Below are 17,142 nucleotides of genomic sequence, written 5' to 3' on the forward strand. Positions count from 1 at the left end.
CAGAAAGGCATGGGAGCAGACTGGTTTCTGCCTACCTAGGACTTTAAAAAAACCTGGATATCCAAGGATTTATGGGCGAGGAGTTGTTCAAGGATCACACTCAAAAGCAGAAACTTGACCTTTAAGAGTACTAAGGGCCAGTCCCTTATCTACCCCACTCTGAACACGGCAGAACACTTGGAAAAATGCCAGCTCTGAGAAAGAGCGTCCACCCCTATTGCCCCATCCCAACGGTTCAGAGAGAAGAGGAGGTGTTTTTGCGTTCTCCCTCAAAGCAAAAAGGTCCACACATGGGACCCCCCACTTCTGGACAATCATCCTGTAAATGACTTTATTCAGGACCCAGTCGCTCTCTCTCAGCTTCCTCCTGCTGAGAAAGTTACCATCTGATTCAATTCCCCCTTCAGGTGTACCACAGATGACAGCACCGTGACCTCTGCCCAGTTGAATATTCTTTCTGTCCAAAGGGAGCTGCTTCTGGTGCCCTCCTGCTGGTTGATGCAAGCAATTGCTGAGGAATTGTCTGAGCGGGCTTGAATGTGATGTCCCTGGAGCTCCTGTTGGAAAGCTCTGAGAGCCAGGAAGATGGCCTCCAGTTTGAGGACTTCCCCGCATCCCTGCACCAGACTCGTCCCCAGGTGTGCTCCCCAACCTATGCCAATTGCGTCTGTTGTGACGACCTTGGATACTGGCGGTACCCATTCCAGACCCTGCGATAGGTCCCTGTGGTGGTGGAAGGCGGCAGCAAACCTCTTTACCCATATGAGAATGAGAACCGATGAGTCCAAGGACCTCCGAGTGCAGTCCCAAACTTCCAGGATGAACAACTGTAAAGGATGGAAATGCACCCCCCCCCCCCCATCCTACCTTTGGGAGAGCATATGTCAGTAGACCCAAGGCTGACATGGCCTCTCTTATGGAGATTGGTCAATTGCATTGTAGAACTGCCAAAGCCTGGTCCATTTTGCAGATTTTCGCCTCTGGAAGGAACACTCTGCTGGGTTGAGTCCAGAATGTAACCTAGGAACTTAACCCTCTGGGATGGAACCAGATTGGATTTCTCTAAATTTAAGAGCCCTCCCATTTGCTCCAACACATTCCTTGCTACCTGCAAATCCCGGACCAGCTGGTCCGGTGAAGGAGCAAAGAGGAGCAGGTCGCCCAGGTATGGAATGACTGCGATTCCCCGAAGTCACAGAAAGGCCAGAGCCTCCATCACCTTTGTGAATATCCGGGGAGAAGAGGATAGCCCAAAGGGGAGGGCATGAAACTGATATACCATTCCCTCACCTGACCTTACTGCCAGTCTGAGGAACCTCGGACTGTCCTCCACAATCAGAATGCGCAGATAGGCATGTCTTAGATCTATGGACGCCATGAAACAATTTGGAAGCAGTTTTCACGTAAAAAATTGAATCCATCTGAAACCTCCTGTAAGAGAATGACAGATTCAGAGGTTTCAGGTTCAAGATGAGCCTGAACTTCCCTGAGGGCTTCCGGACCACAAAAATGTGGGACTAAAACCCTCTGCCCATCTCCCCAGGTGGGTCTCGTGAGACTACATTCTGCTGTTCCAACTCCTCCAGAGAAGCCAGCAAGCCTGGCGCCTTTTCTGCACACCTTGGCAAGTCTGTCATTAGCAGCCTGTGTGGGGGAGGGCTTGAGAATTATAGTCTGTACCCCCTCCTTATAATCCCTAGAATAAATGGATTGGGAGGTAACTGACTCACTGCCCCCCCCAGCCTTTCTCCCACTGGGGTTATTTTGTCATTGGGATTTTTGGGCTTGTTCTGGAGGGCGAAAAATCGCTCCCACGCCCTTTACCTTTGCTAGTCCAAACTTTTTTTCTGAGACTCTGCCCTCTGAAAATTAAACCTTTTCTGCGGACGAGCCTTCTTTTTAGACTGTACACTGTAGGGGGAAGGCCTTTTTTCGGCTGCCTGATCTACTATAGCCTCCAAGTCCGGACCGAACAATAAATCCCCCATGAAAGGGACTCTGCAAAGCTTGGTCTTTTAAGCATTGTCCCCTTGCCAGGTTTTTAGCCTGAGAGCTCTCCTGGCTGAATTTGCCAAAGCAGAGTATCTTGCAGACATGCGGACTGATTCTGCTAAGCCATCCGCAATGTATGTGATCCCTTTTAAAAGCATTGGAAAAGAGGAAAGAAACGTCTTTTGCGGTCCCAGCCTCAATATGTGCCTTTGTGTGAGTTAGCTAATGCTCCATGTTACGCACCACCACTGACAGCCATGGCAGGCTTAAGATTCACAAAGGTGGAGTCCCAAGTCTTGAGTAGAGAATCCTTCCTCTTATCAATAGGGTCTGATAAACGCCCCCATATCTTCAAAAGCCAAATCGGTCTTTCTGGATACCTAAGAAAAGGCAGCATCCAGTCTAGATTTGTTCCATACAGCGGCTTCATCCTCTGCAAAGGGGAATCTGCGTTTTAATGCTCTGGAAAAGAAAGGCTTCCTTTCTGGGTCTTGCCATTCCTTTTTGATAGAGTCAACCAGAAAGACCTTCCTCTTCTGCTCTCCAAGACCCTCATACATCTGATCATGGAGAGACAGCAGTTTTTTCTCATCCTGGATACCTAAGGTGGTGTGGATGGCTGCCAAGAGATCTTCCATGGAGAGTTTGTAACAAGAGGTTCGAATAGACACACTATCCACATTCTCACCGTCTGACTCCCTTGAAGAGCCTGAGGCTGCGCTGTCAGGCTCATCCACAAAAGCCTGTCTGGTTTCCCCAGGTAACCCTTCACTGCTAGAGGGACCTACTGAAGGACCGATGCAGCAACTTGCTGTGCTGGCAGAGGATTAGCTGGGGGTTGTGGGGGCTGGAAACTCGCAAATAGCGTTTTAAAAGATTGGAAAGTGCTGGAAAGCTCCTTAACGGACGCTGCTAGGTCTAAACCCTGCTCAGCAGAATGTTCTCCAACTAGCCCCTCGATACAGTCCAGACACAAAATGATGGACACTTCCTCTTGGTATTGTGAGTCAGCAAAACTGCCAGCCCCACAATTAACCAAACCACACTTAACACAAGGAGTGCACCCCCCCCCCAGGACTGACAACCACCGGGGTGCCAGAAGTACACAGTACCTCCCTCTGACCACCTAGAGGGGAATTTACCTGTGGAGCTAAATGGGAAAAAACTGTAAGGGAACACCACCCCAGGGTTTCACTTACCTTAGAGTGGCTGGTGATTGCGTCACCCGAAACCGAAAGGGAAGCGCCCGCTTCAGACATCCCTTGAGGCCGGAATGAAGAGTGGTCATGAACGTTGCTTCTACTGCTGACACTACAGCAAAAACAAAGCTTTCACCAGCAGTCACGCTGCTCGTTTTACTTCCTGCGGCCGGAACCAGAAGCCGCAGTTCAAGCGGAAGTGCTTAACCCCGCCGGATCTGACGTCACCCAGCCCAGCATCTAGCTCCACACTGGTGGCCCTAGGACAAGGGGAATGCATCACAGACCACCCAGACCTCTCCCCATGGTACTGTAAAGCAAGCGCCCTGGCCTCAAAACTTCCAGGGTGGGACAGGGTGCGTTTAGTACACTAGGCAGACCAAGGTCTCCCCATCCCAGCTGCAGTGCATTGAGACACCTCTGTGTCTCCCTTTCAGGAAAATACCGGCCCCAGCCTCCCCAGCTGAAACATGGCCCTGGTTCCTAGCAGTGTCTCCCTTCCGGAGAAACACCGAAGCTGACAGGCTGGAGGCATGGCGTGGCTTAAAACTCTGGTGGAGGTGGTGTTTTCTGAGAAGGGAGGAGCTGTGTGTGGGGGGGGGGAACCATCCCAGTGAGACAACTGGTCCTTTTTACAAGGAGGCTCACCACAGGTGCACAGTGAGAACTAACCCGCCTCATGATAGAGACCCCACAGTAAGAGGGCAGTGTACAACTGCCCCTTACCTGGTTCAACGACCAGAGGCTCTCCTCAAAGGGGTAATGCGCCGCCATTCTTCTTGGGACTGAAAAGGTCCGTTGCGGGCCTCCCCATTCCTTGAAGATGAACTTATCAAAATAAGTCAAATACGGAAACACCTTAGGCATGCAGGCCTGTTTGCGGGACCAAAAAGGGACCGCCACCTCTGCAGATGTCCCTGCTGCATCCTGCATCTTCAGGGTATCCCCGCACCACTGTGATAAGTGCTTCTACTACCGCTTTTTCCCCACATTAACCTGGACAGTCATTCCCACTGTCCGAACGATCATGGTCCACATCAGACACGTCAGAACAGGGGCCGCCTGTGACCGCGAGGCCTGAGTCTGAATAAGAGCTTTCCCCAGAAGACTGAAGGGCTGGGGACGTTTTTAACCCCCACTTACGCTGCTTCCCCATGGCAAAAAAGGTCTCAAGGACTGCCGACAAAGCGTCCATAGGCGCTGCATTTTGTGCAGGTGAGCCGGTTGCAATAGCAGGGATGTCTGAGGAAGAAGCGCCTGATGCCATGCTGACCCTCACTCGCCTGCCACAACTCAGGCAGGCACTTAAGCAAGATACACAAAACTCCACCCTCCTAGCTGCTCGCAGACTGGAAGTGCCCCGCACAGGACTCGCCACCCTGGCCGAGTACTGCGCTGTGTCAGTCATGAAGTGCTCAGAGTAAAAACCGTGCTGTTCTGAAGTAGACACCAGCACTAGAGGTAAACCGTGCTGTGGCTACAAGAAAATGGCCACCGGCCATTCTAGAGAGAAAAATAAAATAGGCAGCTGAACCTTCTAGAAAATGGCTGACAGCATAAGGCTACCGGAAAATCGCTGAGGCCCGTGCGGCAGCCTCCCCTCATGGCAGCCTGAATACCACACTGACAAACAAGCAGGAAAAGAACGAACAGACCCCGACAACCAGTGCAGCACCCCCCCCCCCCCCCGATAAGACCCGGAGGCCCCCAGCCAGGTACATACACCGCACCTCATGCCCAGCAGAGGGAGGAGGGAATGAGGGATAGGGAGAGAGGGAGAGGAAAGTGAGAGTGAGACCCCCTAGTCGACCTCCCAGGGAATGCCCAGCTGCGCCATCCTGCGAGGCAGGGGGAGCCGTACTTGCCCCTCCTGTCGGGACTGCTGGACGCATTCCACCAGACCCATCACCCGAGCAGTACTTGGTGGCTGTTGGCCACGGCACACTGACACGGACAGCAGAAGCTCGTCATGTGTGCCCCAGGGCATACAGCCTACCGGCTGTCCCTGGACTAGAAGGGGCATGTCGTGGCCAACCCAGCACGTAACAGGGGTCTGCTCACGCTCGATGGCCAGGCTGGGGAAGAACACAAGGATCTGTATTACTCAGCCTGTCACCCTGCCCGGCTGTTGATTGTAGATCACAGGCTCAAAAATCGCAGAAAAAAATTCCAGGACCAATGGTCCCCTCAGGGAGTCGGTCCTTCTACACTGGGCAGAAAGAAAAAAAAAAACTGAGCTACAGGAAGCAGGGCGAGGGGTTATAGCCAGTGGGACCACCTGGGCGGTGCAGTCTTGCTGTTTTTACATGTTCTGCCTAGTCCTCTCCTGAAGGTGGCGTGATAACACTAAGGTCAAGATTTAAAGGAGCTGTGTCAGTCAATGAACGAAAGAAAACGGAACGACATCTCTTGCTACATTCCAAGTAATATGACAGACTTATTGTGGCTGCTATAGAAGCAGACTCCGGTGCAGAGACGCAAACCTGAACAGCAATTGCAACCAACATAGTAAAACTGACCTCAAGTAATTTTTTCATCTTTACATCTATTAAATATTCTGTCCTTGTTGTTTTGGATAGTATAACAATTTTTTCCTGCCAGTAATTATACAGACCACTTTTTATCTGGTAATAAGCCTAGCCTTAGGAAATTCACAGCTCTCTCTCATGAGAGTTAGCTAGGAAGGGAGGGGGGGGGGGGGAATAGTCATAAGAGGGCCAGTGAGAGCTGCAGGGCTGGAGGTGTGCCCCTGTGTAAATCCAGGAAGTGAACAGGCAGAAGCTTCAGCTGCCCAGAGTTAAAATGTTTTCAGCCAGACTCAATGGAGGGAGATTTCTGCAGCAGATTTGGCAAGTACAGAATCACAAGATATATAGTATATAAAATATGCAAAGTGGTTGGAGAGAGGCAAAGATGCTTTTATTACAAGAATACGTGAGCAGACTGCAGTACCTCTTTAAGCCAATAAGCAAGCTACTAAAGCTATCCAGTGGCCACTGCAGTTCTGCCAAAAAAGAGTTACCTGAACCTACCCAAGACCATAGTTCCCTTTGTCAAGTATCCACAGAGCACCTCATAGGTTCACTGAATGGACTTAATGATGTTTGTAGAGTTACACTCTCCATCTCAGCTTAAAATTTTAATACTATACTGATAAGGTTCCAAGAATGCAAGCACAAGAAGCAGGGTTTCTCAAGTTCTGCTGCATTCTACCTATCAATCACAGGTGATAGGTAGATTGTGTCCCCACCTAGTTGACCTTAAATTGCACCTCCTTTACATGCAAAGCAGCACAAGAAAGCAACATCCTAAGTGTCTGCGCTGTTCTTTGCCACTCCTCCCTGCCCATCCCAGGCACTTGTATGACGGCACTTAGGGTGGTCAAGAGGCAAGGGCCATCAGGGGAATCAGAACACCAGTACAGGATCATCACAGCAGCTTCCCTTCGCTACTCTGCCTGTGAGGGGAAACTATTGTAATGTGCCCTGCCAAGCACGCAACAAATGCAGTAAACAGCTCATGTAGATTTTTCTCACGCTTATTTTGCATTTTTGAAAGTGGCAAAACACACATCTGCGCTGCCGCTGTCACCACAAACGCGACATGCCCTTCTTAGCACGTTTCATAAACAAAAAATGTGCAGGCGAGAATGGAGCCTATACAGACTTGTACCACAAACCGTGTACCTTCTGAAGCAAAATACAGGATAGACAAGTGCCATACAGCAAACACTGCTGCAAGTTCTGATTTTCAAGTGAAGTTTACTTTTAGAGATCAATTTTAGATTATCCGACACTAAAGCCTGATTAAATGCTGGGAAGAAAAAAAATCTACAGTATAACATGCAAAACTGTAAATTCATAAGACTTGCCTTCATTAGCATCCACCTCCATTTTATCTTCTTGGTTGACTGTGCTTGATTCAAATAATCCCTGTTTAACAGAGTCCTCTTCCTCAGAATCTGTACTTTCTTCACTGTCTGTGCTTCCTGAGCTGTATTAACACAAGGCATGTTAAATAAAAAAAAAATAAAAAGCCAGGATGCAAACAAACCAACCTCTTAAAAATGTTCTACAATTACCTGTGTATTCTACAATTCTCACCTTCAAAATGCACATAAAAAAAAAAAAAAAAAAAATTGTATTTTATTTTAAATTTTTTTACTGGCCAATCTGTCCCCTGCTTCACCGAGAACTGAGCAACCGAACACCACCGATGGCTTGGTTCTTTTGTCTGTCAAACAGCAGCTCTCCTGCTCTGCTCCTCCACACTCACTGGAGCGCCAAGTTGTGAAGGGCCGTCTCAGCACCTCGCTGGGAGGTTGAAACTGCCATCAGTCCAGGCACCTGTCAGATCCAGATTTCGGAGGTAGGGATTACGTGGTGCCTGGAAAGCTCTTGGCGATGTCAAACTTTAGACCACTCTCTGCTGAAAACTGGTCACAGGAGTGCAAATAGGAGAAGCCCAGCCAAATGAGCTCAGGCTGGACTTCTCCTTTAAGGCAATGCTAAAATAAATGAATGTCACTGTTAGTCCGTATTAAGTTTTTTTTTTTTTTTTGCTAAAAAAGTTAATACAGCGCACTCTGAATATGACTAAAGCTCATACTGTTAAATTGGATTAAATATAGAATATAAATAGTATTAACCGCAATAGGCTGATACAGTCAGTAATATCCATAAAGTATTAAGTTAAATGGTAAATAGAAGAATGTTCATAGGGGGCTGCCAGTACAGAGTAGAAATGTAAAAAGTGCTCCGAAAAAAAGACGAATAGGAGAGGAACGGCGCCTTCTAAGTGCAGTAAAACTGTGAATTTTAATAATTTTTAAAAATCAATACACTCACAAAAGTGGTACATGGGTGGGATTGTAATCATTTCAGCATCTGCTAGTTGCCGTCAGAGGAGAGGCCATCAGCTGTGGATCCGGCAGAGGAATAGGTGATGTGGCTGGTCCCAGGTCCGGAAACACCGCTGGATATGATGTTTCTGGTGGTCATGGAGCGCAAACACTAGACACCAGTAACCGGTCACTTCCGGGTTAACAGGGAGGAGCTCGAGTTTGGGACATGTGTGTCCCTTCTTCAGGCTTTGTGGTGGCCATATTAGATAAGGTCTTTATATACCCCCTAGGTCAACTAGGAACAGGAAGTAACAGGAAGAGCTGTATATAAGAAAGCAACTCTGATGGTGGATTTAGAGCAATGGGGCTTATTGCGATACATAAAATTACATGAGCATACAAATAACTAAGATGTAGATTTTATTGAAAAAAAAAGGTAAAATGGATGGGAGTATCAACTAAAATAAAAATAAGTGGAAATATAAAGATGAGAAAAAAAATGCGTATAAAAATACAAAATAAGCGAAATAATCCATAAGAGAAATATGGATATAGTGGAATATAGATAATGCTTATGTTTCATGCGAATGATGGCATGGACATTTCAAATTTTATTTTGATTGTGGGGAACTTTAGACCTTTTAATATTATTAGGAAGTAGGAAGGTCCTGACCCAGTGTATATACCCAGTGGGTATAGGATTACTTCCTGGTACACACCCCCACACCGTCTACTAAGCACCTTAAGATCACACATGATTCCATACCCCCCATCGGTACGAGATCCACTTTTGCTAAAGGCCCCTATATCCTCATTTTTTTTTTTATCAGGTAGTATATGCAGATATATTACCCTTATGTCAACAATCTACCACTACTTTCTCCAATTTAACCATGTCGGAACGCAAAGCTTTGAAAGATCTCTCAGACAACAGACGTGGTCATCAGGCCGGCCTACAAAAGGAGGCGGCATAGTTGTTTTTAAGCGTGATGATTACCTTATGGAAGCAAATAGATTACTGTCTGATACATCTACATAAACTCCCTTTAGATCCCTTGTCAAACTTTCTACCAGAAGAACATGATTTGGTTAATAGGGCCTCTAAAAGATGGCATCACCAAATCCGAGGCATCCTTTTTAATACATGACTTTTATAAGAGACCCTACTTTTATCACCAACCGGAGGTGCACAAGGATCCCCTCAACCCTCCAGGCAGACCAATTGTGGTGGCCATGGAGAGTATCACCAGTTATTTTTCCATCTTTTTTTTCCATCTTTCTTCAACCCCTCGTTAGGAATCTCCCCTCATACATCAAAGACAGCATACACCTACTCGAGACGCTACAACATTACACTTGGGAACAAACGTATCGTTTGTCATCACTTGATGTGGTTTCGCTCTATACCTCCATTCCCCACACAGTGGGTCTACATGCGTTAACACATTACCTTGACTCTGATCCCCAGCTTAATCCATGTCAGGCAGAATTCTTGTTGGAGATGCTCCAATTCTGCTTTACACACAATTATTTCGAGTTCAACGGCCAGTTCTATATCCAAACCAAAGGCACGGCGATGGGGGAAATTTTGGCCCTAGCTACGCCGACCTAACGATGGGGTTGTGGGAGGATACATTTATCCACTCCAACAACCGCTAAACCTCCCAAGTGGTCTTTTTCGGCTGTTATATTGATGACGTGGTGATCTGGGATGGCCCCGACACCCTTATCCCAGAGTTCCTGCAATATTGCAACGACAATAGCACGGGATTGTCCTTCACCTCAGTTACCTCTCCTTTCTAGATCTAGACCTGTTTCATCAGGATACCACCATCTGCGTGCAGAATTACATCAAAACTTCTGCTGGAAATTCCCATTTACACTTCATGAGTTGTCACCATCCCTAAAAGCCAGTTCTGTAGATTGAAACATAATTGCACCCGTGAACAAGACTACATCACCCACAGTAAGCTACTCAAAACTACATTTAAAGAAAAAGGATACCCAGATAACAGATGAAGCCTGCAAGCACTATCTCCATAAAGATGATAGTGTCAACAAATAGCCTTTTCCCTACTGTGTGTATTGCGCTAGGTTTTTTGCACCTCTACTTGTCTTATGTCTAATGTATGAAACGGTTTGTGTTGCATACTAGATAATACTATTGTGAAATTCCTCTAAAAAAAACAAAACAAAAAAAACAACACTTTTTTCATGATGGATATTATTTCTGCTATAACAGATCATAGATATACTTCATTATCAGTAATTAATTTTAAATAGAAAAACGCGCCATAGCCTCTGCGGCAAATTTAAACAGCTGGAAAGAACCATCCACATGACTAATGCACAATGGTGGGATAGATTCTTTTTAGAAAAATATATTGATACCAAAATTTCACCCAGAGGCTTACGGGTTATGAAAAATGTCCCCCTCTTTTTAGATGTAGGTAGAAAAGAATAGGTTGGGGTGGCAGAATTTTGCACAGTAAAGTGGGTTCTTACCTCCCATAGAACCGAGAGATTTAATCATCTGAACTCAAGTTCAAAGTATTATTCAAGAATCTTCGAAGCCAAAAAGGACCACTTCTCATACAATCGCAACAGCCGCAAACCAACCACGGGAACTGTCTAAACGAGTCAATCAATTAATCCAGTGTGCCTAGAACCCCCAGAAAATGAATCCCAGGATTACTGTGACAAACTGTGGGATTTTTTCATTGATAAAGTCAAAACCATCAGGGAAACAATTTGTCAGAAGAAAACATCCGACCTCAGCCAGCAAATACATAAAGAGGATGTCTGCACCAACATACCTTAACCGCCGAAATTCTCACTATCCCCAATTACCGTAGACACCACAAAAAACATGATAAATAAACTGCGTGACAGTACCTCACCCATTGACCTCATCCCCACAAAACTACTGAAAGAATGCTCCGACATCGTGGCTCCAACCATAACCCACCTCAAACCGATCATTCCACGAAGGGATTGTTCCCAGCATCCTCAAACAAGGCATCATCAAACATCTACTCAAGAAACCAAACCTGGACCCTCAGGATCCAAACAACTGTAGGCCAATTACAAGCCTCAACACCATTTCTAAGATCATGGAGAAAGCTGTAGTACATCAGCTACAACTCCACCTGGATACTCACAAACTCCTGGACCCGCTGCAATCAGGCTTCTGCCCAGGTCATGGAACAGAAACAGCACTCCTTAAGATTTACTCTACTCGTCCGCCTCACAGAAGTAGCCGGAGTCCAAGACCTAGATCTCCAATGGTTCGCGCCCTTCCTAGGAAATCTGTCACAGACAGTGAAACTAGGAAAATTCTTCTCCGAAACTCGGGCAGTCACCTGCGGAGTCCCTCAAGGCTCTCCTTCGTCACCCGTTCAACATTTACATTCGCCCACTCCTTCAAATCAGATGCTCAGATCTCTGCTTCCACTCTTACGCTGACACGCAACTTTATTTCCGGATCAATGGAAAAAAAAATAGTAAAATAAAACTAACAACAACAACTTGAAAACTGCCTCAAATCAATAGAGGACTGGGTGACCACTAACTCCCTCCAGCTGAACGAATCAAAGACAGAGCTTCTCATCTTACACCCAAATCATAATCCCGTAACCAAAACCTCCTGGTCTCCACCAACCGTCTTTGGGCAGACTATCTTCCCAAAGACCAAAGCCAAGAGTCTCAGTTATTTTAGGCGCACAAATGTGAATGGATGCGCAAATAGGAGCAGTAGTCAGTGGATCTCACCATCTGCTGCGCATGCTTCGCAGACTCATCCCTTTTATCCCAAAGAATGACAAAGCAGTGGTAGTTGGAACAATCGTTAATTCACGACTGGACTACGCAAACTCGCTTTACATAGGATTACCGCAATATCAACTTGCGTGATTACAACTCATCCAAAACACGGCAGCAAGGCTGATAACAGGAAAAAACCCTAGGAATCCATCTCTCTTTCGCTGAGGAGCTTACATTGGCTAACTGTAAAAAAAAAAAACGGATCATGGTCAAGACCCTTTGCCTCCCTCACCCACAAATGCGTGCACAGAGAAGCTCCTGATGAAGAAAAATCATTACACACCAAACCGCAGTCTTCGATCAGCAAAAACCTTCTCCTTGTGCCCAAAGCCCGGTATAAATCCAGGGGGGGTCGGAGACTCGCTGTCCAAGGGCCTCGGCTATGGAATGCTCTACCAATCAACATCCGCCTGGAAGAAAATCACTCGGCTTTTAGGAAAAAACTCAGGACCTTCCTCTTTTAGCAGATGATTAAAGCTCGCCACAGCGCCTAGAGGCGATTCAGTTCGAATTGTGCGCTACACAAGTATTTCATATTCTAAAGAAAAATACCAAAAAAAAAAAAGGGAGGACGACGACCTTAACATAAAAATAGGAAAATTTAAACGCGATTTGGAGGATTACAATTTGAATCATGTTTTTTCCTGGAATAAAAAGGACACCAGCACCTACCCACTGATCTTCCAGTTCCTTATCCCTCTACCCCCCAACCTTCTATCTCTTCATCTCATGGTGATAAGAACCTAACAAAAGTAAATTCTGCACTCCCTAATAGAGCCCTTCCTGCCCTGATGAATATTAATCCCTTAAGCAAAATTATTCCTAGAGGCTTACAATAACCATCTGAAAAAACCTTCTGTATGTCAAAGTTATCCACAACATTTCACTGAGAAACAAATTAAAAATAAAGGCAAAATTTATGGACTAATTTAGTCCCTGAACCAATTTTATAATAGGCCCTCTGATACACCATTAGTAACACACTTTACTACGGGTATCAATAGAGTACAAACACCAATACTTGCACAAAAACAGAATGAAGCCCTGACCGCCTGTAAAAAAAAAAAATATAAATATAAATAAAGGACCATTCCCAATATCAATGGACCAAGCAGGAGAATGTTCTACCAACTTGGGGCTTATTGATACCTTATCATAGGTAAGTCAAAAGACTGATAATATACAATCTACAGCAAAATGTACAATTTTCTTTCCCACTCAATCGAAAGGACCCTATATCGAAAGCTTCTATAGAGTGGTTTATGCGGATTTAGTCAAACTTTGTAATGCTGCCTCAAAATCCAAGGATAATTACCTCTCACCCTTGGAAATAAAAGCACTAGGCCGCCTTATGCAGACAAAAGACTTAGTAATCAAGTCTGCAGACAAAGGGGGAGTAATAGTACTGCTAAATAGGTCTGATTATATAACGGAATCCCGTCGACTACTTTCAGATAAAACTAGATATATAAAGCGGACTCAAGACCCAACAGCAGCATTTGCAAAGGAAGCTGATGTCCTGATCACATCTGCCCTTCAGGATGGAATTATTACTTAAGTGGAAGATTCCTTCCTATGTAAAAATGTCAGATTTCATATTTTTACCACCTGCCAAAAACACACAAAAACACTGAACATCCTCCTGGTCGACCAATTGTGGCCGCAATGGACAGTGTTACAACAGGTTTCAGCTTATACATTGATCAATTTTTACAGCCAATGGTACAACTTCAGTCCTTTATCCGTGATGGTCTTCACCTTCTGGAACTCCTCGCACCTTACCGATGGGAGCCTTCATATGTTTGGCTCTCGCTTGATGTTTGCTCCCTGTACACATCCATTCCACACACATTTGGACTCATGGCAGATGACCAATATCCGATGATCCCCTAATCAATATGCACCAGGCGAAATTAGTTATTGAAGCAGTTAGATTCTGTCTAACAATTTTACCTTTGATGGAGATTTTTATCAACAAACTAAAGGAACGGTGATGGGAGCTAATTTTACACCCTCATATGCGAATCTGGCGATGGGTTTTTGGGAATCCCGTTTTATCCATAAAAATAATCCCTATGCAGAAAACATTTTTTTTTTCGGGAGATACATTGATGATGTGATCATCTGGGATGGTGCAGTTGATCAGATTCCCCTTTTTGTTCAACACTGCAACGACAACCCCTATAGATTGTCATTCACATCAAAACATGGATCCTAATGCTACCTAGGGGGTATATAAAGACCCTATCTAATATGGCCGCCACAAAGCCCGACAAGGGACACGCATGTACCGAACTTGAGCTCCTCCCCGCTAACTCAGAAGTGACGCCGGTCCCCGCCAGCGCTGGTGTCTAGTGTTTGCGCTCCACGACCACCAGAAACCATCCACATCACCTATTCCTCTGGCGGATCCACAGCAGATGGCCTCTGTGACAGTGACTAGCGGATGCTGAAATTATTACATGCCCACCTATGTACCACTTTTGTGAGCATATCGATTTTGAATTTTTTTTTATTAAAATTCACGGTTTCACTGCACTTAGAAGGCGCCGTTCCTCCATTTGTCTTTTTCAAATACAGAAATTCACTGCACAGAAAAATGTGTCCAAAAAAAATGAATAAAAACAAAAAACATTATACCATGCAGTACATTGCTTATGACCGCACAAGAGGAAGGTTCCACAGCAGCAGCTGTAGCCCCAGCATGGGGCTGTTTGTCAAAAGTGAGATCCTTGTTAAACCGTTCTATACAGCGACAGCAAAAATGGATATAAAAAGTACACGTACCAATATTGCACATTTCATTGCATCTCAATCACAGGAACTCTGGCCATTCTGGCTCACAAAAGTCTTTAACCCCATAAATTGCAAATGAGTTCCCAATTATAATAATTTATATGCCAAATGTGCACAATTATGGGTATAAGACAAAAGCAAAGCCTAAAGCTCTGCAAGACCAACATGAATGGGGCAAGTTATAAACTGTTATATGCACCTGGATCTTCTTTGAGTATCCTGTGTGAATGCAAGATTTTTCTCTTCCCAAATATCTTCCTCATCTGATCCGCCATCATCAAACTGCTGTATCCTTTCTTTGCAGCAAGCTTCAAACAAAGCGATGTTGGCCTAAACAAAAAAAAAAAAAAAAAAAAAAAAGAAGGATGAATGAGAAGCTATTGTAGATGACTTTGAGAAATAAAAGTACATAAGGGTTTTGTTTAGGTGTTGCATTTTTTGCACTGATACCCTAATGAAGGGAGGGATACCTGGGGAAGCAACCTAGGAGGAACAAGGAGTAGTCACCTCAATGTACCTTCAGAGAAAGAAGACATACTATGGAAAACGGTCAGATAGCTTTTCGGGCATTAATCCCACTTCACACATTTGCATCACTGCAATACACCATTGCATGGCCCTTTGCATTGTCGTGCAGGCACCTTGATGCACATGTAAAAATGAGCATTAAACTAAAGTGTATTGTATTAGAATTGGATGGGGAAAAAGTGCAGTTGCATTTTTTTCTCCGGTCTGTTGGTGGCCCATTTCAATATGGTGCCTTACAAATGCATCCATTTACCCACATTAGAAGTCTGAGTGCAGTCTAAGGCTAGGTTCACACTTATGCGCATGTGATCTGTACAGCAATGCAGTACGACTCATGCAATGTCCGATGCAAATTAAGCTATACAAACTTTTTAGCTGAAATCGCATTAAAATGGTGCAGGACCCTTTCTTGGTCCACACGGGAATCGGATCGCTAGGTGTTCACACCAATGCGTTCTGATCCCTGCATCATTTCACAGTTCAATCTGTGAACCGATCTGAGGGTGTCAATGTTACATGATCACCTCCAGGGGTTCGCAGATCTCAGTGTGAAGCAGTGTGCGATTCAGGAGCAATGCTGGAACTGGCACTGAATAGCAGGGTTTCCCTCAGCGCACCAGTGTGAACCGAGACTAAAACCACAACAAAAACTAAACCTTATACGACAATGGAAACGTTAGTATTGTTTGGTTTTATAACATGGCAGATATAAACTTGTTTAACAAACCAAACAATTTAGACTTTTCAGCAAAGTTGAAAACCACCAACATGCATAAAACATGTACACAAAGTACCAGGATGCAGCGATTTGTTCAATACTCACGCTTTCATTCGCGTTGAGAGTGAAGTTAATGTCTGAGACACGATCAAATGAGACACTGTAAAATGACAAAATTGTATGCATAAAAATAACAGCTGATATTAAAGCACATATCGTGCTATGGTACAGAACAGCCAGCTACAGCGCTAACTCTGAGGAACGTGTAGACAAGAAAAACTGATAAAACACCAGTTTTTCCTCAAGAAAATTCACACAGAGGCAAAGCAGCAGCCCTGGTACTGTAAAAAACCAGGACGGGCAAGAGATTAAGTGGGGCATGCATATTGCCATTTAATTATGGGAGTCGTACATGCTGTTGCACAGCAAACTGGTAGGCAGTACATGTAATGACCTAATGGGCTGAGAGTGGAAAACCAGTTTAAAAACTGTACACAATCATGGCAACATTGACCAGTACAACATCTACAGCATAATGTTCACTTGATACTTGAACACTAGCTACCCATTGGGTGACCTTTTTAAAATCTAAGTACTACCCACCACCAACTCCAGAAAAGACAAAAAAAATCCAAAGAGGAAGGTAAATTACAGTAACATGCCCTAGAATTATGGTTAACAGATTTGTGTTTCACAAAATTAGGTTTTGCGTGAAAGCCCAATTAATCCCAAGCGAATCGATAGTCAATAGGTTATTGTGCTGTGATCACAACAGAGATTTAAAATAGAATGAAAGACTAAGTGTATTTAGAAAAATCACCAGCAGACACAAACAGCAAAATGTTAAAGAAAAAAAAAAAAAGAAAAAAACACACACACAAGAAGGCATACTCACTTCCCAAGGTCATCTTGGTCAGCAAACTTCTCATCGTTGAAGCCAAACTGGTCAATAAAATTGGACGTCATTTGTTGCATCTGATAATCAGAAAAGGCCTGGCAATCCCAGGACCAACAACAGTGGTATAACATGTATTCTAAACTGCTCCTGAAAATAACTTTGTAAAAAGGTGCTTCTACACTGGTGAAAGTGTCTTCCATTACATATGCAATACCTGAAGGATTAACGTTTTTGCAGAAGTATGAGATGAACTGAGCATTTTAACACTGGTGAACCATAGATTACTGGCTAGGATACAAGAAATTTAAATGTTTGGGCTATTTAAAAACCAATGCAAAATTCAGCC

General features: G+C 44.7%; 1 protein-coding gene across 8 annotated transcripts in view; it reads right to left on the reverse strand.

Moving 5' to 3' along the window:
- The window catches only part of PPP6R3 (protein phosphatase 6 regulatory subunit 3), a 185,295-nt gene that overhangs the window by 35,135 nt on the left and 133,018 nt on the right, over nt 1–17,142 (reverse strand). For 4 of the 8 annotated variants that reach the window (XM_077460801.1, XM_077460805.1, XM_077460800.1 and 1 more), the window contains 4 exons: nt 16,794–16,891; nt 16,004–16,058; nt 14,852–14,982; nt 7,063–7,184 (listed from right to left, as the gene is read on the reverse strand). In XM_077460801.1, the coding sequence (XP_077316927.1) occupies nt 7,063–7,184; nt 14,852–14,982; nt 16,004–16,058; nt 16,794–16,891 (406 nt within the window). The remainder of the gene's footprint in view (nt 1–7,062; nt 7,185–14,851; nt 14,983–16,003; nt 16,059–16,793; nt 16,892–17,142) is intronic. The other 4 variants (XM_077460804.1, XM_077460803.1, XM_077460806.1 and 1 more) reach the window with 2 other exon arrangements.

Source organism: Lithobates pipiens, unplaced genomic scaffold (genome assembly GCF_037356315.1).
Source record: "Lithobates pipiens isolate NorthernLeopardFrog02 unplaced genomic scaffold, aLitPip1_a1.2 Scaffold_10, whole genome shotgun sequence".
In the NCBI taxonomy this organism is placed as follows: domain Eukaryota; kingdom Metazoa; phylum Chordata; class Amphibia; order Anura; family Ranidae; genus Lithobates; species Lithobates pipiens.